At 37.3% G+C, this 23947-nt stretch overlaps 1 protein-coding gene across 1 annotated transcript in view; it reads left to right on the top strand.

Moving 5' to 3' along the window:
• Positions 1-6973, top strand: part of LOC129673534 (potassium/sodium hyperpolarization-activated cyclic nucleotide-gated channel 1) — a 187575-nt gene extending 180602 nt beyond the window's left edge. The window contains exons 5-6 of the mRNA XM_055603382.1: positions 1696-1860; positions 5852-6973. Coding sequence (XP_055459357.1) covers positions 1696-1860; positions 5852-6750 — 1064 coding nt within the window. The 3' untranslated portion in view covers positions 6751-6973. The remainder of the gene's footprint in view (positions 1-1695; positions 1861-5851) is intronic.
• Positions 6974-23947: the final 16974 nt, after the last annotated feature.

A 23947-nucleotide genomic window follows, 5' to 3' on the forward strand; every position in this document is an offset into this window, starting at 1 on the left:
AGAACATGGTATCATAGTTTCTCAAGTAAGCGCCATCAGTTTAAGCAACAATTGAACATTTGAAATCCTTGGGCCAAAACCCTTCATACTACACCAAACAAAACAAGAGTTTCTTAAAAAGCACATGCATTTTGATGTGTGTAGCTGAATCCACAGAAAAGTGTTAATGCTGTACAAAGCCTCCATGCTCAGGTTTCTTTTCAGACTTCTGGGGAAGAAGAATGCTGTCTGGTTTGTTTATTCATTTGTCTTTTTTTGCTGCCATCTTGGCATCTCTCTCCATATTTGATCTATATACATAAGTATATATATATAGTATAACTTATAAAACTGTAAATATTGTACTACCTGTGCACTATTTCCATAACTTTGAGTGTCAAATAAAAACGGTCACTGAACAACACAGATATTTCAAATTATGTAAGAAACTTTACAACGTGTTTTATTTCTATTTGTTGCATGTACTTGTTTATTTGTTTATATGTGTATGCATATATATGGGTAGGCATGCGCTATGGCACATATGTAGATAGAGGCCAGGAGACAATTTGTGCCATTTCTCTGCATCTGCAACATGGGTGCTAGGGATTGAACAGAGGCTGTTAGTGCTGACAGCAAGTGCCTTTACTCAAGCCATCTCATGTGCTCAAAGGGGTCATTTTAAAGACAAAGAAAGGAAGGAAGGAAAGAAGGAAGAATAGAAGGAAAGAAGGAAGGAAGAAAAGGAAGGAAGGAAAAAAGAAAAGGAGGGAAGAAGAAAAGAAAAAAAAGGAGGAAAAGAAATGATTACTTCCAAGCTTAAAAGAAGACAAAGCCTATGATAATTTGATTTAGTTAATAAAATTTTAAAAATAATATAAGTTAGTTAGCAAACTGGAAATTCTAATTAGAAACATGTGGTTAGAAGGATATTAATTTTAGTGATGAATTTTTGGGTGGTATTTAAGTAGGAAGCCACATTTGTATGTTTTCTTCATTTTTAAGTCAAACGGAGTACATAAAGTAAACCAAAGTGCTCACTTTTGTTTACTCACTCTTGATTCTCTGTACAACATACTATCTGCTTCCTTCCCTCTAGATTAACAAAATCTTCTGATTATAACTTTTTTCAATTCCATTATGTATTTCTTAATGTCTTTCAAAACAAACCACCACTACCACCACCCCTTTTCTTTAGAGCAGAAACTTTTTTTTCTCTCCCAAAGGCTCTATTGTTTAAAAACACAATCTTTAAAATGGGTCTTTTCCAGTGCTAAATGGTCAGATCTAAAAAACACATACAAATAATATGGATTGGCCAGGATATATATACATATATATATATGTGTATATATATATATATGTATATATATATACACATATATATATGAATGTATGAATTACATATATACTTGTAATGACAATGTAAAAAAAGAGGCCATGAATTTGAAAGAGATTGGGGTGGATGTATGTGGGACAGTATGGTGGGAGGAAATGTAAAGGATAATTGTAGGTATATTATCATATGTAAAACAAAATTTAAAAATGAACATTAACATTCATGTGGTTTTAATAGCCAGATTAATTTCCTGATCAATGGAAAATTAATGCTTCTAACCATTGAATACTCACATGAGTATTTTTTAATTGTAGGAGGCATTCAAAACTTAGAAAGGAATATTACCAATCAAATGATTCTCCCTTCTTTTTTTACAGAGATTTGCCTACTGACTAAGGGCCGGCGCACTGCCAGTGTTCGAGCTGATACATACTGTCGTCTTTACTCCCTTTCGGTGGACAATTTTAATGAGGTCTTGGAGGAATATCCAATGATGAGACGAGCCTTCGAGACGGTTGCTATTGACCGACTAGATCGGATAGGTAATCTTTAGCTTTCCACTTCCCTCAAGCACAATTTAGTGTTACTTTCAAATTCTACTGCATAGATCCTTTGTTAGTTTGTGTGGAGGAAAAAAAAATAACAAATAGCTGTGTAGCAAATCACTGGTTAGAAAGATCTGAGGTGGTGCCAGATCCTTCTGAGTGCTCTGGATTGATTTGTTCATGTCTGTTTTTATTAGCTACACAAACTGATAACCAAAGTGAAACCACTTCAGTTTGAATCTTCAGGTAAAACACACTGATAGAAATTTTAGATAGCAGCAATAAAATAGCACTTAAATCCAATAACATAAGTCTGTATTACATTCCAAATTCATCATCTTTTTATCTTTAAGGGCCAGTTTTACTTTTATACTTACATTAAAAAGTTAAAAACCTGTATTGTTGGATACGTCAAAATGCTTGTAATACAGACTCAAATAAAATAAGCCTTTGTAGATATGCCCTACATAGATGTTTACTTTGCAAACATCAATGTTATGAAGTATGCCTTGCTACAAAATGAAAATATATTAAATATAACTTATTAGTTAGCTCAAGATTTGTGTAGTTTCCACAGCAAAGTAGGATCATGTTGTCTTGCTGTTAAATTTCCTCACTATCCTAGAATACACTGAAATATGATAGTATATATTCATTCTTCAAACCTTAACCTTTTTGTCCACCTTTTCTTTCCTTCCCCTGTTTCTTAGCATAGTTCTGCATGAGATCCACAACTCAGCTTAAACACTATTCCCTGTAAAAATGATTTTGGGCTTTCCACCACATACAAGTCTAAATTCCCTTGATGTGTTCTCCTATAGTCTCCTACATTCTCTTCTCATGGCACTTCCTTTGTTATGGTAACTGTTTTAGAAAAATACTAAATTTTATGAATGAAGAAAGCATCTCTAACTCACCATTAGTGTTGTAATACTTGGTCCGCAATGTGTGCATATTGAAGGGGGAGGGCGGAGGGAGGGAGTAAATATACCTGAAGCAGATGGCTTTGGGGGTCAGTTAGAAGTCAGCAAACAGGTGCATCAGGAGTTCACTCTTCCAAAGGTAAGATCTTACTCTAAGACAGCTTCTTGCTCATCTTTCTTTCCCTCTGCGTATGCCAGAATGGCAGATTCTAAATGATGTAAAGTAAAAGCACTATGTGGACCTTATCACTGGGCACAACAAACATTCTAAAAGTTCACACAGACAACTTAGCGAGTTAACAGGACATAGTTATCCAGAGAGATGGAGCCCAAAAAATAAGAAGACATTCCTGAAACTAGGATTTGAAGACAACCTAAGTGTTTGTTATATGAATGTTCGAGTGATTTCTGTTTGAGACTGAGTTATTAAACCAAGTGGACATCATTAGATAAACTATTGTAGTTTAGCATATTCAGTAGTTTCTATTAATCTGGTTCATCTTCATTCTCTTCAAAATTATAACTTCTCAAGAAAATTACACAAAATGGTTTCATTCAATAGTATAAGTAATAACATTGCTAGTAAGCACCGAATATTTGTATTTTTGACACTGAAAAAAATCTACCAATTTTAATTCTTTCCATGGATAAAGATACCTTAATTATGAAACACAGAGTGTTCAAATACAAAGTAACAATGTGCATCTCAATCTCAATATCAAATAAACATCTGTATTCATTATCAATACTAACAGAAGAGCCTTTGGAAAATTAGAGGAGCGTTGAGGAAAGAAGCTATACCGATTTTGACAATGATTTAAAATAATCACTTTCCCCAGCATCCAAGAAAATTATCATAATGCACCTTGTTGAAAATATACTCAGTTATTTTTGAAATGATACTATTTAGGAGTGGAGCATAAGTTATTCATTTTGCATTTACCGTGCTCATTTGGGTATAATTTTTCTTTTGCATCTGCGTGTTCTTACTTTTGTGTGTTTTTACTTTTTTATTATTGAAAATAGATTCTTTTTGCATACAACCGCATCCTCACCACAGTTTCCCCTCCCACTACTCCTCCCAGCTACCCACTCCCTCTCCTACCCCGAGATTCAGGCCCCTTCCTCCCTTCAGAATAGAGCAGGCCTCCAAGATACAGCAACCACACAAGACAAAACGAAATATAATAAGACAAGGCAACCCAATAGGAGAAAGAGTCCCAAGAGCAGACAAAATTTCAGACACATCCGCTCTCACAGCTATAAGTCCCCCCGAGCTAACAGCCACAGTGTATGTGCAGAGGCCCTGCTGCAGAGCCCTGGAGGCCCCTTGCTTGCTCTGTGAGCCCTTATGCGCCCTGCATAGTTTATTCAGCGGGCCGTGTTATCGTAGTGTCCTCTGTATTTTTATTTTATTTCTTTACCAACGTGCTGTTGATTCTAATTGGGATTATGCCAGGGAATGCTTATCAATTGCAAAACTCTCAAAAAAAAAAATGAGAGGAAGTAGAGCTAACACTCATTTGTGTCCTGGAGTGAGCTGAGGGGCACAGAGCTCGGCGCGCCCCCTCCCATCCTCGGGGCCACCGCACAGGAGAGAAGAATGATCATGAGTTGATTCTCAGTGCGCCAGCACGTAAGCATTGCCTGAGGAAATCTGCTTGCAAATGGTAAAATCTGGACCCCACATCAGGCTGTTCACATTTAATTGGCATGCACTGACAATCATGATGTCTTGCAGCTCCAGAGATCAGAGAAAACAGTCAGCTAGAGTTAAGAATCATTGGTACCTGGAACTGGTCAAACGCTGAATCTCTGAAAAAGTTCAAGAAACTGTGTATAAAACAGTGTCTGACTTGATGATCTGGGGAGGGTTGATATGGGGGTAGGGGCTCCCCTTTTCGGGGGGAAAGGGAGAAGGGAAGGGAGAAGTGACTATGAGGAAAGGAGGGAGGAGCCGCTCTTGGGATGCAAAGTAAATAAACTGAAATAAAAATAATTTTAAAAAGAAGAAAAAATAAAAATAAAACGATCTGATTCAGTGATCTGTGTCTTGTCTGAGGGACCATCTTTCTTACAGGCACCAAGATGATATAGATGAAGCCAATTTGTTAACTATAGCAAAGGCTTCATAATCAGAATTCTTTCCTGTCTTTACAGCCACTTTACTTCCTAACCCAAATTTATTTGTTCATAATTTATTCACCTTATATCTCGATTGTAGCCCCATCCCTCATCTCCTCTAGGTCCCACCCACCCTCCCTCTTCCCATCCATCCCCTCCTGTTGTCCTCAGAAAGGGGTTGGGGGGGACCGCCTCCCCTACCATCTGACCCCAGCCTATCAAGTCTCATCAGGACTGCCTGCATCCTCTTCCTCTGTGGCCTGGGAAGGATACCCCAACAGGGGAGGTGATCAAAAAGCAGGCAACAGAGTCCATGTCAGAGACAACCCCTGCTCCCCTTATTAGAGAACCCACATGGAGCCTAAGCTGCTATGGGCTACATCTGAACAGGGGTCTTAGGTCCTCTAACCCAGATTTCTGAGCTGTGATCATAACCTTGCCATGTCATAAATATGATGAATACATCTACTTCAGGATCTTGAGCACTAGACAAATGGTTCTACTTAAAGCCTTTTGTTGCCTTGTCTGAAAGCAACACTCCAGTGTTGGCTCTCACTCTCCATTGCCTTGCCTTGCAAACACAACTTGAAATTAAAAATAATGATTCTAGACCCAGCCTGACCCAAAGACGCCTTTTCCTCTATCCCTCAAATAACTCTCCTATAAAACGTCTACATTTCCTCTAGAAAGCAGTTTTCATTTTTGCCATCTTTAGTCTTTCCAATTTTTCTTAAATAGAGGGTGAGATTTCTAAGCAGATGCAAAATTATACATGAGGCAGAAATTTTATTTCTGTTTGGTTGTGACAGATTGAGTTCTTGACTTCTAAACCCATTGGTCCTAACGGTGACATACATCACCCTGGAGCAGTCATTCTTGCGTGACTTTATTAATTCTTTCCAGCCTGTGTAAATGCCTTTTTTTTTTTCCTTTGCTGATAGGCAAGAAAAACTCCCTTCTCCTGCAGAAGTTCCAGAAGGATCTGAACACTGGTGTTTTCAACAACCAGGAGAATGAGATCCTGAAGCAGATTGTGAAACACGACAGAGAGATGGTACAAGCTATCCCTCCGATCAACTACCCTCAAATGACAGCCCTGAATTGCACATCTTCAACCACAACCCCAACCTCCCGCATGAGGACACAATCTCCACCAGTCTACACTGCGACCAGCCTATCTCACAGCAACCTACATTCGCCCAGCCCCAGCACACAGACACCCCAACCCTCAGCCATCCTTTCACCCTGCTCCTATACCACGGCAGTCTGCAGTCCTCCTGTACAGAGCCCCCTGACCACGCGAACTTTCCATTACGCCTCTCCCACTGCTTCCCAGTTGTCACTCATGCAACACCCACAGCAGCAGCTACAACAGCAGACTCAGCCGCAGCCGCAGCCACAGCCGCAGCAGCAGCCGCAGCCGCAGCCGCAGCCACAGACACCTAGTAGTTCCACACCGAAAAATGAGGTGCACAAGAGCACGCAAGCGCTTCACAACACCAACCTGACCAGAGAAGTCAGGCCCCTCTCGGCCTCGCAGCCGTCCCTTCCCCACGAGGTTTCCACTATGATCTCCAGACCTCATCCCACTGTGGGCGAGTCCCTGGCCTCCATCCCTCAGCCAGTGGCAGCAGTCCACAGCACGGGCCTTCAGGCAGGGGCTAGGAGCACAGTGCCGCAACGTGTCACCTTGTTCCGACAGATGTCCTCGGGAGCCATCCCCCCAAACCGAGGAGTTCCTCCTGCACCCCCACCACCAGCAGCTGTTCAGAGAGAGTCTCCGTCAGTCTTAAACACAGACCTAGAGGCAGAAAAGCCACGTTTTGCTTCGAATTTATGATTCTTGCTGATTGTCAAAGCAGAAAAGAAATACTCTTAATAAACAGAATATTCTCAGATATTATTTTATTCTATCTCATGATAGATCCCTATAGCCTATTCTGAAAAGATATTTTAGACAGCTCCTGCCTACATGCAAATGTAAAAACATATATACATATACAATTTAATATACACACACATATATATCTAAATACCCAAGAAATCATTCAAAAGACTTGTATAGCATTCAGTGTTACATTTGTTCCTTTCTTTAAAACCATTAAAGGATTTAACATGTTGTTGTAAGACAATTGATTTCTAATCTTTTACTTAATTCCTTTGCTATATGTATTTCCCCTTTTTATGACGAGTTCTTGGAATCAAGGGAACAAAACTCTGATTTTAAAAAAGGCAACTCCAATTAGTTCCAGAATAGCACCAATCAAAACTTTCTTTCATTAGCTCTGCCTCTGCATCTAGATTGTTAATTTTGCGGGATTCACTAAACTAATCCCGGTTTATAGCTCTAAATTGTATTTTGGTGCTTTAAATTTTGAGTTAAGTAAAGGAATACACTCCATGCACAGCCACTATAAGAGACTAACATTGCCACTGTTAAGGCTTTCTCTAACCTCAAACATGTTCCTTGATTTCTGCAAAAGGGTGAGGAGGTATTTGTCGTCATGTGTTATTGGACTTTTACCAAGACTCAGTCAATGTTAGTTGTAAATAACATTTCCAACCCAAATAAATGTAACTATTCTGTATTGTATAAAGGTAAAAGTCACTAAGAATTTAGTTTTGTTGCTTCACTTCAGAAGTTAGAGTTTTAAATTTCACAGAACCTAATAATTGTGACAATTGTTCAAATGTAATGCAATGGCTTGAGACCTACAATATTATTTTAACCTGCAATATTTTATGCAAAATTGTATGCTTGAATCTACAAATTGCTTGTATTACACCAAAAATCATTACTTTTCTTCCTTCTTAACATAACCAAGCATCTGAAACTAGTCCTGGCATGCTTTTTGGGGCAAAAAAAAGAAAAAAAGTAGATTCAAATCAATTATTGTAAGAAATGGCTTACAGTATTTCTCACTTCTAGAAGAGTATAATAATTCAATAATTGCCTCTTTTAAAATTCTTATAAGGCTGACTTGGATCTCTGACTTAAATCTAGAAGTGAGGTTTTCGCTTTAATTTAATATTATTACTGTTATTATCATTTAAATGATTATTTGCAAATCACAGCTTGGTTTGGAGTTAAATGTGTTGTGTCTTCATGTTAGTTGGTAGTTTACTGTGATGTTAATGTGAAGAAATAAATATAATATATCATCACATCTGTTTGGAAATACACATTTTGCCCTATGTATATTGTAACTAAGCAGTTAGTAAATCTTAAGGCATGTGGTAACCAACATAGTCCTTAGATAAACAGGAGGTTTGCTCTTCTAAATGTGCTGAAAGTAATGTGGACCTGGTGACAGAAAGCAGGGGCGAAGCTGAGCTGTCTGCAAGCATTGTTGTTTGTTCATTTGTTTCCTTAATTCTTTCTGTGAGCATCAGCCTCTTCTAGAGAAGTCCTTTAGTGATTATGTGTGTTTACTGCATCCCACACACGTGGTTGATGACTGGAACACAATGTCTGACTTCTGACAGTAACTCGGGAGAGTAACCTGGAGTGGTGGGCTTTGGGAGCACAGGTACTGATGATCCATTTAAGAACACACATTCTGTTAGGACAGGGCCTCCAGATAGACTTGAGGACAGAGGACAAAGGCAGAAGCAAGAGCTCTAAAGTGGATCTGTGTTAACTGTTAAGCCTTTGAGGAATCTAACACCTATGAAACCAAAATTAGTTGTCATGCTTAATTGCCAACAGATCCTAACTTGTGTGGAAGCAATCAGCAATGCTTGGCAATGTGATATTATTTAATACTGACATGCTGGTGACCAATGACAGACTGTTGGAAATAATGTAAGAGAGAAATTGTTCAGCCTACCTAGAATCTATGGGAATATTGCAAGACCATTTACATATCAATACAAAACTCCTTTATTTTATTAAAATATAAAAGTTAGCTTCTTATTAAGATCATGCTTTAGTCTTTTAAATTATTAAAGGTTTACATTTGACAGGATTAATGGGTTTGGTAGTAAAGTATTTTTATATATAAATTTTTTTAGCACTGTTGGGAAACATCAGCAAAATTGAATTGCATGGTCATTCAGTGCAACCATAAAATTTTTATTCACTTTGTACTAGAATGAACAAAGAACCCTAAGCTTTATATGTTCATCTAAAAAAATGGTACAGGGTAAATTATATACACATATGTATGAATGTATATATATGTATATTTAGATCAAGGAGAAAGTGACTGATGTTTCTGTAATATAAAGGTACAGTGCTAGGAGAACATGACCTTTTTTTCTCTGTACATAGTTAAACTCAGGTGTGGAGTTTTAATCTATACAGAAAGAACTGTATTATGGTATTTTGCTGCTGAGGAGATAGGACAGTGGCTGAACTTTACCACTGTATGATCAGCGAAGAGTTAGAGTATTTCTTTTGTCTTTGCTCAAAGCCATACATATATAAATATACAAAGATTATTAATAAATCCAACAGAAAATAAACCAAAATTATGAATATTTTTTGTTGAACTCTAATCAAATATTTTGACTTGTTGATGAGTACAGATTTGCTTATCTTTCTGTCTTTGTATAATTTCCAAGAAGATTTGTTCTTGAAAATCACCATACAATTATTACAGACATTCTAGTATGAAAATAATTTAAATAGCATATGGATTTTCCAGTCATCCCTTTGTGGATTTTCCAGTCTTCCCTTTGTTTTAGTTTTTTTCCATACAGTAAAATTTGTTTATTTTGTTCCTTACTCTATGCATCTTTAGTATGTGGTGTTTGTCCAGTTTTAAAACACAGCCATGATTATATTACTGGATATGAGGATGATGTTGAATTATGTACATGATTATGTACATGAAAAGGCCTCTGAGAGAGTCCAATGAGTATAAATAGTGAAGCACTCTTAAACACAATGAAGATAAAATTGTGGTTTTAACTGGTTGTCCTTCTCAAACACACAGCTCCAGATCTCTATGACCTCTCCATAAGTGAATAAGTACCAAATGGATGTCATTCTGCTTTTACAATGGCGATTCTACCACTTGCAGACTTAAATGAACATGGTATTTTCAGGACACTGCAAAGGAAACAGTCAAGTTATTCTAACAATTCTTATAGGATATGAACAATTTAAACAATATGATGAGCTTAAACTTTTAAATCCATTTTACTGCAAACAGAATTACTTATGATTCAAAGTATAAATCATTTCTATTGTCTTTCAGAGTTATTGTGTAAAATATCTTCATATATTTTTTATGACTTATGTTTTTATCTGGCAATTTTACTATCATTGTTCCTTTGTCTCTTACTTTCCCTATTTTCATAATATTAAACTAGATGACCAAGATTTTTCTCACTTCTTACCTCGTCCAGCCTTGTAGAGCATGTCAGGCAATGCAAGTGTGGATGTGTTGTTCATATTCACTACCCTAACAAACATCTACTATATGCTAGGTGTGTCAACCTAAAAATTTATAAGTCTGTGCCATGAGAAACATGTATGGCTAGAACATCATTGGGAAATGAGCTATACTGAATTATGAATAGTCAAAGAATAGTTCTGAATATCATACTTTCAACTGAACATGTGGCCAAATGACACCTGAGCTCTTTAACTTTATTCAAAATAGTTCCTGAAATATTTCAAAATGGTATTGGAGATTTTCTTTCAAAGATTTTTTTTAATAGATTTTAGGGTTTTTATAATTGATGAGGTCATTTGAAAATAGTGACTTTCTAAAGCAATTTTATTTCACTTTTAAGAAATAATATCCTGACCACAGTTTCCCCACCCTTCTCCCCTCCCAGCCTCTCCCTGGGCCCCCTCTTCCCCAGATCCCACACACACCTCCCTTCAAAAAAGAGGAACATTTTTATTGTTGTGTGGTTTTTTTAAGGCAAATAATGAATTGACTATAAAAGACAACCTCAGTATTAAAAGTAATGCAACAACTGTAAAAAAAGCAAAAACAAAAAACAAAAAAACCCTTTGCCTAACTTCAGAAAAGATCCAAGTTCATATCAAGCCAATCTTCCATCTCTCATTTTGGAGTTTTTAAATAATGGCCATATGCTTATTGCTGTCCTTCCCTAAGATAATTGATATCTTCATGAGCAGGTCATTTTGGCCTTGGTCACATTTTTAGCTGGTGAAGTAACCTATCTTTCACCACAAAGGAGCCCTTCATTCTAACTCAAAGAACATGTCAGTGATTTTTGAACACTTTCCTGCTTTACCCTTTGTACGTTTCTCTCAATAAAATGTCATGATTACCTTCTCTTCATATTGAAATAGTCTTTCTCTGACACAAAGTAATGAGGTATAAAGATAATTTTTCAAACAAATCCAGAATAGCATTGAGATGAATAGTATACTTGTCCCATGTACAAAACCTTATGTCCCAGATAACTCAAAACATGACAAATAATATTTTATAAAATCAAATTTATTATGCTAACCATGACCCAATTATTCTCATTTTAAATTAAGACAGGACCCAAACCCACTCTTACATGACTGTGCCTCTCTCATCTCACCATAATTCTACTCCTTTTTCCTTAGCCAAAGGTGGGTGTGTAATGACAAATGAAGACTTGAAAGATTTTGTTGAAAGAAGTCTTGCTAAGACTTGCAACTGATGCATCATGAGACTTGTTTAAAGATGCTATTAAAAGAAAAGCTATGCAAGTCTATGAATTTATTTTCAAGATAGTAGATGTAGAGAAAAACAACTGTATTAAGAATAAATTCTGAAGAAAGCATCTATATGCAATGCTAAAGGAAATGTGCTTCTAAACTATGAATGCTTAACAGAATTTGGCCCAATAATATTGCTTTTTTAGTCAATTGATTATAAGCATATAACTGTATCATCAATCTGAATGTTAATTGGATGTTGGAGGAAAAAAACAATAGAAATTGTGACAATTCCAGAAAGCTTCTCAAGGATTTTACTAGAAATGTTGGACACTTTGCAAATGATCAGTCATGGATGTTATAGAAGAATTTTGGGTATTATTTCAGAATAGTCTTTCTTTCCTTTAGGCAAGTGATTCTCAATCTATGGGTCATGACCCCTTTGAGGGGTCAAACAACCCTTTCATATGAGTAGGCTAGTACCATCACAAACACAGATATTTACACTATGATTCATAACGGAAACAAAATGAATATTATGAAGTAGCCATAAAAATAACTGTATGGTTGGGTTCACCACAACTGGACATACTGTATAAACAAGTAGCAGTATTAGGAAGGTAGAAAATTACTTTAGTTGTAATGTATTATAATTGTTCAACTGACCAGTTGGCATGTCTCCATGCCAGGAAATGAGGTTGTGTCTTTAAAATCTCAAGCAGCTTAGAAAACCTATCTCAAGGGTTTCCTACCTATCAAATCTACACACCATGTTTATATAAAAGAAATATTCCTGTGATAACAACAGGATTATGATTTCTGGCAAGACAATTTTTATATTCTAATGGCATTATATATCATAAACTATGAATCCATTAAAAGTTTCATGGGGTTACTATGAATAAGTACACAATGTCACAGAAAATTTGTAAGTAAGCCATCAGCCCTTTATATTACATATGAACAGGAAAGAAAGAGGGACTGGCCACCAACTAAAAAGAGAAAGACTGAACATTTCAGTTCCTAATCATTTTTTAAATGTATAGTTGTGGTTAATTTTCTTCCAGCCTTGTCAAGAATTGAGACCTAACTCACAAACAATGTCTATAGGCCTTAGGTTCCAAAGCAAGCAAATTAAGAACATGGGAAATATAAAGTGCAAGGCCATCCAGTTCAGGTTAAGAACGAGGAAAGATGAATATCAGATGGAGGTCTGAAAGCATCATTCAGTGCTCTAAAGACAAATAGAAACATAACACTGACCTGAGTAGGAAGACTTTTAAAACATGTAACAGTAAGTTTGTAATTGTGTATGGGGCTTAATGTTGTCATCACTTAACATCACTCACTATATGAATTACCTGCAGTGTATTTCTGTAGATTATTTCCTCCCTGTAGGCCTTTCTCCCAGTCTACTCCATAACTGTCTTGAATGATATTTAAAAAAAATACTCAAAAAGTCATGTGCTTTAAAATATACCCCTAAAATGGGTACTTCAAGCCAAAATAGACATTGTATGTTCAGTCATAAAATATGAATAAATTAAAAAGAGGTATAAGGGGTTAATCTGAAATTGCATTGAAAATACACAGGTGGTAAGCTGGGTGTGGTGGCACACATCTTTAATCCAGGCAGCTCTTTGAGATCTAGGACAGCCTGCTCTACACAGTGAGTTCCAGGACAGCCAAGGGTACACAGAGAAACCCTGTCTCAAAAAGGAAAAAAAAAATACAGATGTGGAAGAGGAAGGGGTAATCTTCAAGACTGAGCTTCAACTTCTCAGAAATAAAGGAGAGAGAAGGAACACAATGGGGAAACCAACAAGATCCACATTTTCAGATCTAACCTTGCAACCTTTCTGAACCATACGATGGTAATGACATCAACACAAATTCTAAGCACAGTGTGGTTCAAGAACAGTGTGGTTACTGAGGAAAGGGATAATGATGAGAGAATCCAGAATGGAGTTAGGTCAAATATGTGCCTGATTTGTTGGAAAGATACCCACAAACAAACAAAACAAAACAAAGGCAGCTTTTCACTCCAGACAGAGGCAAACCTATCAACAGGAAAAGCATGGGGTGGTAAACATAAAAGCCTTCAGATATACAAATGCTTGAATGGCCTCTGAAGTACCATGGTGACAGGGTTTCCCAGCATCTCACTGATACCATAATGGTATCAGCACTCACATAGAACTGCATGTCAAAGGTGCATCTCCTCTTCCACACATGCAAGAGCCAGCTTCTTTCTGACAAGGATGTTAGCATTTTTTTAATTTTTATTTGTTTGTTTATTTTTACAATTTATTCACTTTGTATCCAGGCTCTATTCCCTTCCCTCATCTCCTCCCAATCCCATCCCTCTCCCTCTTCTTCTATGCTCCTCCCTAGTCCACTGACTCATCAGGACTGGCTGAGATGGCTCAGCTATTAAAGGTTAGGCTCACAACCATAAATGTTAGCCTTTTTTCTTACCATTATAATCAGTAGCATTCTTCATATAGAGAGCTTCAACTTAGCAAGTCCCATACTTAGATGGTGAGAGTGTATATGGGAATAGTATGACAAAGGTTTGTCCAATGTAATTGTCTCACAGCATGTACTCTTTGATTTCTAAATTATTTTAAAGGTTCTTCATTAATTGTATTCATGCTGTAGGTAAAACGTATTTCTAAATAAATATCATATTTTGTTCTACCAATACAAATATCAGTACAGAAGAAGGAACCAGGATAAAATTTTCACTGTATAAGTAGGCTTGAGAAGTACAGTCATCAGTGTTGATGGGCAAGGATATTTCTTCCAATAACATTCCTACTGGTGAACATTTCAATCTTTTTTTTTCCTTTTTCTTAACTTCATATTTCTCCTGGTTTTCTTTCCTTCTTTTTCTACCCCTCTATCTCTAGTTTTCTATTACATGTTGTTTTTAATTTTTTACATTGCCATATAATCCTGGCTATTCTAGAATTCACTGTGTAGACCAAGTTGCCCTTAAACTTTTGGAAATCCTCCTGTTGCCTTAATGTTTGGATTATAGGTGCATGCCACCATAACAGATGGAAAGAATAGTTTCTATGAGACGGTAAAAAAAAAAGTATTTGACTTAGAATAAATAAAGTGATGAACAGGAAAATTACCAAGCAGAGGGAGAATCAGATTCATTTGAACATATCAAACTGGACTGACTATATTTTTCCACAAGTTTCTTATCACCAGATTTGTAAAAATTTGAATGTGATTATTAAGAATTATCTTTAGGAACATGGCTCCTATTGAAGACATATTCCCAGTTAATGAAGCTTTCACATTTCTATTGGGAACTAGATGTGTAGCCAGAGGTATTCAAATGGTAACATCTAAAGGATATCCAGTGGTCCTTTTAGATGTACTGGTTTTTCTATGCTGATTTGAACTCCTGCTATTTGGCCACGTTGTTTCCTTTTGCTTGTTTCAACTTTATATATATATATATATATATATATATATATATATATATATATATATATATATATATATATATATATATATATATCTTTAAGTGCATATTAAGCTATTATTTCTGCATCTTGTTTAGGTTTTTATCAACTAATCAGATTCATTCCTTGAATAATGAAGTGTGTCAAGAAATATTCTTGGTATTATGTATATAACTATGATTTAAAAAACAAAAATTTGGAGCTAGAGAAATGACTCAGGGGTTAAGAACATTTACTGCTCTTGTAGTGGAGCTGGGTTTAGTTTGAACTCTTCACAACTGCTTGTGATCACAGTTCCAAGAAATCAAGGGATCTAGTGTCCTCTTCTGTACTCTAAAGGGAACCATAATGCACATAGTATACACGCATACATGCAGGCAAAACCCCGTGCACACAAAAACACAAAGATCTTTTCTTCTTAATTTAAAAAAAAAAAGTGAACAAGAAGTGTTGTGGTCCTATTAAGTTGATGTCTTTAAAGAAAGAAAAGGGATGATAAACAAGTCAGGAAAAGCATGGATAGTGGAGAAAGTTTTGGAGGAAAGGGATGCAGGGGAGGGCTATAGACTGCTGGGAAGAAGGACTGGGCAGAGGTGCTGGTTTCAGTACCTTGGTCAAGGGTTTTCAAGAGAGAGAGAGAGAGAGAGAGAGAGAGAGAGAGAGAGAGAGAAAGAAATGAACACTAAGCAAAGGCTGCAAACAAACAGATTATCTGATAGTCCATTGTCTTTCTGTGCCTTGCTACTGAAACAGTGACACATGGATTGGCAACATTAGGGATTTGTATTAAATGCAAGATCCTGGGCCTGATGACACACAAGCAGGAAATGTGCTTTCTAACAGAGTCCTGGGATAGTCACATGCATTTTACGGTTGAGAAGCATAACCATGGTAAAGTCCTAGGGGAGGAAAGTGAACTTTCAAGTATATGGACATTTCCAGGAATGTTACATCACAATAAAAGGTTTTGGCTACACAGGAAGAGTAAGGGGGCCTCTGATAAACATACAGATCCTGAATGTCATAGTCAATTTTACATGTCATCATTTTACCCTGGACAGTACTTGCTTTGATTTACACTCTTTTTCCAAGCCTGCCTCCTGATACTTCGATTGAAACAAAAAAGAAATAAATGGGTAAATGTTATGTTATAATTTCCTCATTTCCCTGTCTTGCTATCACAGCCGTCAATGTTTCTAAATCTAACATTAACCTGATATTCCAACTACTGTTTAATGTTAACAACCTCGCATTCTCATTGTAAAAATAAGTTGTCCAATGTCCTGTAAGTGCTTCTATTTCCCCATTAAATCTACACACCTGCAGTGTTTTGAAAGTCTGGCTATATTGACTGGTTCTACTATCTACACCTGTGTGTTTGCTAATTACATAGTTATGTAACCTCTCAGTTTATTTTATTACTCCGTGTGTGTGTGTGTGTGTGTGTGTGTGTGTGTGTGTGTGTGTGTGTTATGCATGGGTGTGTGCAGGTGTGCATACCCATAATTGTACCTGTAGAGACCAGTGATCAACATCTGATGTCATTCTCTATAGCTCCCTACCTTGTTAAAGAGGGTTTCTCATGAAACCTAGAGGAATGCTTCTCTCTTCTTCCCAGCACTACCAGATACAGATCTTTATATGAGTTCTAGGGACCTGACTCAGATAATCATGATGGCATAGCAATCACTCTACCCACTGATCTATTACTCTAGAAAGACAGAGCCGACCGATCAGGTACAGAGACGGAGGCACAGAGAGATGTCTGAGTATGTGTGTGAGTCTACCTGCCTGAGCAAGCACACATGCTACTATACATCTGTAATCAGAGGAAAAACTTGGGTGTTGCTCCTTGCCTTTCCATTTCCTTTATGGTGAGTTTTCTTCCCTTGCTGCATTAGCTAGGCGAGCTGGTTCACTGGAGCTCTGGCTACTCTTTGTCTGCCTCTATTTTCCCATAGGACACTGGGATTGGAGACACTTGTGTGCATCCAATTTGTCATGTAGATTTTGGAGATCTTGTCACAGGTTATCCAACTTGTGTAACATGAGATTTTTGACCACAAAACCGTCACTACCTACCTGCCATTAATTTTCTTAAATGGAGAGAGTGAGAGACAGACAGAGAGGGAAGGAGAGTGTATACAAGAGAGATAGATCAACAGTTAAAAATACCCACATCTCTTGCAGAGGACAACTCTATTCCCAGCACCCATGATTTAAGGCATCTCTCAGCCACCTGCCACTCTAGCTTCAGAGAGCACCTGTACAGATACCCACATACCTCTACACAGACTCACACATACACAAAATTTAAATAAATTTTAACTATTATTGAAATGAAGATTGGTATATAATTTCTATCTTATTGGGGTAGATATGGGAGTACTATAAGGGAAATTGTACAAAATGTTTCACTCCAGTGTTGGCCTACATTCAGCACTTTATGTGCAATAAGGAGAATTTTCTAAGTCATGACACATGAATTGTATGGGATTGACCTGTGATAACATTAACCTCCCCATGGAAAGAGCTACACATGAAAGTCAGCTTCCTTTCCAGAGGAACCGAGACCTAAATTCAGGGTAATATTTATTTGGGTCACAGGCTCCAGGGTTTAGTCCTGGTGTAATACTACCAGGTGAGTTTCTGGGCAGGTAATACTACCTACTCAGTAGTCTTGATGCCAGCCAATCAGAGGACGATGAGGCTGTTTTCCCCTTTGTATACTTAGAAATGTATTCCTTGATTGGCACTGAGTCCAACAAAAGTCTCCTTGCACCAGGAGTATGTGATGCTAGAGTGATAGTATGTTCTTCCTGCTTCTTAACATATATGGTGTGACAATAGAAATTGCTTGAAGTCTATTATATGAAGAGCTGAGCTCCAACCTTTCCATAGTTAAATGTTGGAGCCCCACCTCTTCAAAATATGAATCTTGTGCACAATAATCATCACGTTGGTAAAGTATGATGATTTAAAGATGTGTGCATGTGCCTATATACATTGCCATTTGGCTACAAACCAGGCCATATCTTCTGTGTGGCTTATTTAGGAAGAAACAGTTTTCTAAAAGATACCACATCAAGGTTTATCTTTCTTGGATATGCATGTCCTTTTTCAGAGCTGTTTGGTGTGATGAAAAGGTGACTGCCATGTAAGAGAAGCTCTATAAGTGTCTAAAAGTGGTCTAACTCATCAAGCTTATAGGAAACATCTTGAAGTGAGATTTGACCTTCTTGCTCTATATTTTCTGAAAGTAGCTTTTATTTGGTAGATATAATTCTCAACTTGGAGACATTTTGCTGAATAAGATTATCCCTTCTAGTTCTTTCTGAACTCTGACTGACTTGTTTCAACTGAGCTGTTCTGATGTAAGCTACAGATGCAACCTGGCTTCTCACTAGGTCTCTGATTGCTCTGCTTGGCCTCAAGTTAAGTTGGAAATTTGTTCTAATTTTCTGGCTCCTCCTTCTCCTCTGACTTCAATGTCCACTGCATGAACTCAACTCCATTCACTGCACTCACTGCACCAAACCCAACTCCACTGTACTGAACTGACTGAAACGACTCTCCCTGCGCTGCTCTTAAATAACCTTTCTCCTGAAAGTTGGGCATATAGTATCTCTGGCTCATTCTTTCAAATCTTTCTCTGATTTGTCACACTTTCTGCCCCTCAAATACATGTCATTGTTTGGGATTAAAAGCATGTCCTAAAGTCCAGCCAGAGATATTAAAGTTATAAACTAAGAGCATGTCTACATTCCACCCAGATCACACTGACCTAGAAAGTCTTTGGGTGTAATCAGAGCAGCCATGTTGCTGGATTAAAATTACTCTACAGTCTTTAAATTATGAATCTTGCTAGCCAGTTAGGACTTATGGAAGTTATATGATAGCATTCTGTCTTTGGAACTTGTACTTTAAAATAACCTACTATACACCACAAAATTTGAATACCTAAATGAAATGGACACTTTTCTTGATCTATTCCACTTACCAAAGCTGAATAAAGACCAGGTGAATAAATTAAACAGTCCTCTATCCCCCAAGGAAATAAAAGCTGTCATCAAAAGTCTCCCATCCAAAAAAGCCCAGGGCCAAATGGTTTCAGTACATAATTCTATCAGACCTTAAAAGAGATAACTCCAATACTCTTCAAACTATTGTACAAAATAGAAATAGAAGGAACATTACCAAACTCATTCTATGAAGCCACGGTCACCGTGATACCTAAACCTCACAAAAACCCCACAAAGAAAGAGAACTTCAGGCCAATCTCTCTTCTGAACAATGATGCAAAAATACTCAACAAAATACTCACAACTGAATCCAAGAACATATCAAAGATATCATCCACTATGACCAAGAAGACTTCATTCCAGGTATGCAGGGGTAGTTCAATATACAGAAATCCATCATTGTTATCCACCATATAAAGAAACAGAAATTAAAAAAAAAAAAAACATGATCATCTTCTTAGATGCTAAAAAAAGCATTTGATAAAATCCAACATTCATTTATGTTTAAGGTCCTGGAGAGATCAGGGATACAAGGCACATACCTAAACATAGTAAAGACAATATACAGCAAGCCTATAGCCAACACCAAATTAAAACAGAGAAACTTAATAAACAAGCTTTCCAGTCAAGAGAGAGAGAGAGAGAGAGAAAGAGAGAGAGAGAGAGAGAAACTCAAATGATTCCCACTGAAATCAGGGACAAGGCAAGGCTGCCCACTTGCTCTATATCTCTTCAACATAGTTCTTGAAGTCCTAGCTAGAGCAATAAGAAAATCAAAGGAGATCTAGGGGATCCAGTTTGGAGAGGAAGACATCAAAGTATCACTATTTGCAGATGTTATGATAGTATACATGAGTGACCCCAAAATTTCAGCCAGGGAACTTCTACAGCTGATAAACACCTTCAGCAAGTGCTGGATACAAAATTAACTCAAAAAAATCAGTAGTCTTCCTGTATACAAAAGACAAATAGATTGAGAAAAAAATTAGGAAAACAATACCCTTCACAATATCCACAAAGTACATGAAGTACCTTGGTGTAACTCTAACCAAGCAAGTCAAAGACTAGTATGAAAAAATTTCAAGCTCTGAGGAAAGAAATAAAAGAAGATATGAGAAGATGGAAAGATCTTCCATGCTCATGGCATGACAGGATTAACATATTAAAAATGACCATGTTACTAAAAGCAATCTACAGATTCAATATAATTCCCATCAAATTACCAACACAATTCTTTACAGACCTTGAAAGAAAAATTCTCAGTTTTATATGGAAAAACAAGAAACCCAGAATCACTAAAAAAAAAAAAAAAAAAAAAAAGTCCTCTACAAGAAAAGATCTTCTGTACTCCAAACAAGGACCATGCATGGAGATGACTTAGAACCCCTGCACAGAAATAGCCCAAGGCAGCTCAGTATCCAAGAGGGTTTCCCAATAATAGGACCAGGGACCATCTTTGACATGAACTCATGGGCTGGCTCTTGGATCACTTCCACCTGAGGTGGGGAGCAGCCTTGCTAGGCTACAGAGGAAGACAAATAAGCCAGTCCTGGTGAGACCTGATAGACTATAGTTAGATGGAAGGGGAGGAAGACCTCCCTTATCATTGGACTGAGGGAGGGGCATAGGAGAAGAAGAGGAAGGGAGGGTGGGAGCTACAAGTGGGATACAAAGTAAACGAACTGTAATTAATAAAAAAAAGAAAATAAAACATCTGGAGGTAGCTCCATTCCTGATCTCAAGCTGTACTACAGAGTAACGGTAATAAAAACTGTACGGCACTGACATAGAAACAGGCTGGATCAATGGAATAGAATAGAAGACCCAGAAATAAACCTGCACACGTATGGATACCTTATTTTTGACAAAAATGCCAAAACCATACAGTGGAAAAGAGACTATTTCCAGGGAAAGACTGGGTGCCAAAACCATACAATGGAAAAAAGATAGCATCTTCAACAAATGGTGTTGGTCTAACTGAATATCTACATGTAGAAAAATACAAATAGATCCATACTTATCACCCTGCACAAAACTAAAGTCCAAGTGGATCAAAGACCTCAATATAAAACCAGACACTCTAAACCTGTAAGAAGAAAAAGTGGGGAAGAGCCTTGAACTCATTGGCACAGGAGACAATTTCCCGAACAGAACACCAATAATACAGGCTCTGAGATCAACAAACAATAAATGGAACCTCATGAAACTGAAAAGCTTATGTAAAGCAAAGGACACTGTTCTCAGAATAAAACAACAGCCTGAAGACTGAGGAAGTATCTTCACCAACCCTATATCTGATAGAGGACTAATATCCAGAATATGTAAAGAACTGAAGAAATTAAACAGCAACAAATCAAGTAGCCCAGTTAAAAAACATTGTACAGAGCTAAACAGAATTCCCAATGGAGGAATATCAAACGGCAGAGAAACAAAGAAATGCTCAACGTCATAACAGAAATCCAAATCAAAACGACCCTGAGATTTCACCTTACACCCATCAGAATGGCTAAGATCAAGAACTCAAGTGACAACACATTATGGAAAGGATGTGGAAAAAAGAGAACCCTCTTCCATTGCTGGTGGGAATGTAAACTTGTACAACCACTTTGAAAATCAATCTGGAGCTTTCTTGGAACATTAGGAATAGTGCTACTTCAAGATCAAGCTATACCAGTCCTAGGCATATATCTGAAAGATGCTTAACTATACAAGGACATTTGCTCAACCATGTTCGTAGCAACTTTCTTCAAAATAACCAGAATCTGGAAACAACCCATATGTCCCTTAATTGAGGATGGATACAAAAATTGCAGTTTACACAATGGAATACTACTTAGCAATTAAAAACAAGGAAATCATGAAATTTGCACTCAAATGGTGGAAACTAGAAAAGATCATCCTGAATGAGGTATCCCAGAAGGAGAGAGACACACAAGGTATGTACTCACTTATAAGTGGATATTAGACATAAAATATAGGATAAACATACTAAAATCTGGACCCTGGGTAAGATGATCAATCCTCATTCAGAAAGGCAAATATAGGATAAACATCGGAGGAGTGTGAAAGCAAGGAACAAGACAGGAGCCTACCCACAGAGGGCCTCTGGAAGACTCTACCTAGCAGGGTATTAAAGCAGATCCTATAGACTCATAGCCAAACTTTGGGCAGAAAGCAGGGAATCTTATGAAAGAAGGGGAAGATAAAAAGACCTGAAAGGGACTAGAGCTCCAAAAGGAGAGCAACAGGACCAAAAAATCTGGGCCCAGGGGTCATTTCTGAGACTGATACTCTAACCAAAGACATGGTGATAACCTAGAACCCTTTCACAGATGTAGCCCATGGCAGCTCAGTGTCCAAGTGGGTACCCTAATAAGGGGAACATGGGCTGTCTTTATTGTGAACTCAGTGGTTGGCTCTTTGATCACCTCCCCCTGAGGAGGCAGCAACCTTACCAGGGCACAGAGGAAGACAACGTAGACAGTCCTGATGGACCTGATAGTCTAGGATCAGATGGAAGGGGAGGAGAACCTCCCATATCAGTGGACTGGGGAAAGGGCATGGGAAGAGAATAGAGAGGTTAAGGTTAATAAGAGGGAGGAGTTAAAGTAAGGGTTAAGAGAGGGGCTAGAGATGAGATACAAAGTGAATAAAATGTAATAAGTAAAAAAAATAAAAATAAGCAAATAACCTACTACAACTGCAAGCCTACACAACCCTTGGGGTTGGTAAGGTCTCCCTGCTATCATCTGTACTCAGTTCTAAAAGCTTTGTTCTCAGCATGGGCTGAGATGTAAATTTCATGATTATTTTATGGTTTCTGAAATAAATAAATAAATAAATAAATAAATAAATAAATAAATAAAGTAAGAGTTCAGAGAAAAGCACCCACTTTATATCAGAGTACTTTAATGTTACTGTGGTGAACATTGTTGTCAAAGATCTGTAGACAGGTGATAAAAGAAGAGGACTAAAATAACCAGAGAACTATGAAGTCTGAAAATTGAAGCTTCTAAGAGTTTCATGTCAGTAGCTTCTATATAATCAGGTGCTGTTTGTTTACAGAGCCTGAGATCTGTTCATTTCATTGAATATTTATTCCTAAAATAGATGCCAAAGTGTAAGTCTCTTAGAGCATGCAGAACTTATATTTGTAGGGCAGGAAAGATATGGCTCACCGATGAAACAGGTATAGTACCCTTGCATCTGAATTTGATTCTACGCACCCACATCTGGTAGTTCACAACCATCTGTAACGCTAGTCATATGGGCTTTCAATGTGTCTGACACAGACTCAAAAGTACACACATTACAATAATGAAAATTGAAATAAAATAATAAAAACTTGGTATTAATATTGTAATTTTAAACTTTTGTTTTTTTAAAACATTTCAGATTAAATGTAGTAGCAAATAAAAAGAAAAAGGTTGCTTTTAGGGGAGATAATCTAATGGGAATGACAAATGTTATATTCTGTGACCATTCCTGGCTTCTTTTTGTCTAAAATTAAACATGCCCAGACTTTTGCCTAACTTAAAATTTATATGCATTAATTACATAGTGGATATCATAGAATGGCAATGCCCTTGACACATTTCATTCTTTGGTGATCTGGTCAACTATTAATATTGAAGTCACCCCCCAAAAAATTTATCTCTTATTCACGAATTAATTCATTTATTTACTTTAAACCTGACCACAGTTTTCCCTCCCTCCTCTCCTCCCAAACCTTCCTGTTCACCTGTCTCCTTTTCTCCTCCTCAAGGAGGGGGAGACCTCCCATGGATATCAACCTGCCTTGGCATGTCAAGTTGCAGTAGAACTAGGCACATCTTCTCCTATTGAGGCAGCCCAGTTAGGGGAAAGGGATCCAAAGGCAGGCAGCAGAGTCAAGAACAGCTCCAACTCCAGGTG

The sequence above is a fragment of the Psammomys obesus genome, unplaced genomic scaffold (assembly GCF_907164565.1).
Source record: "Psammomys obesus unplaced genomic scaffold, mPsaObe1.curated_primary_1811, whole genome shotgun sequence".
NCBI lineage: Eukaryota > Metazoa > Chordata > Mammalia > Rodentia > Muridae > Psammomys > Psammomys obesus.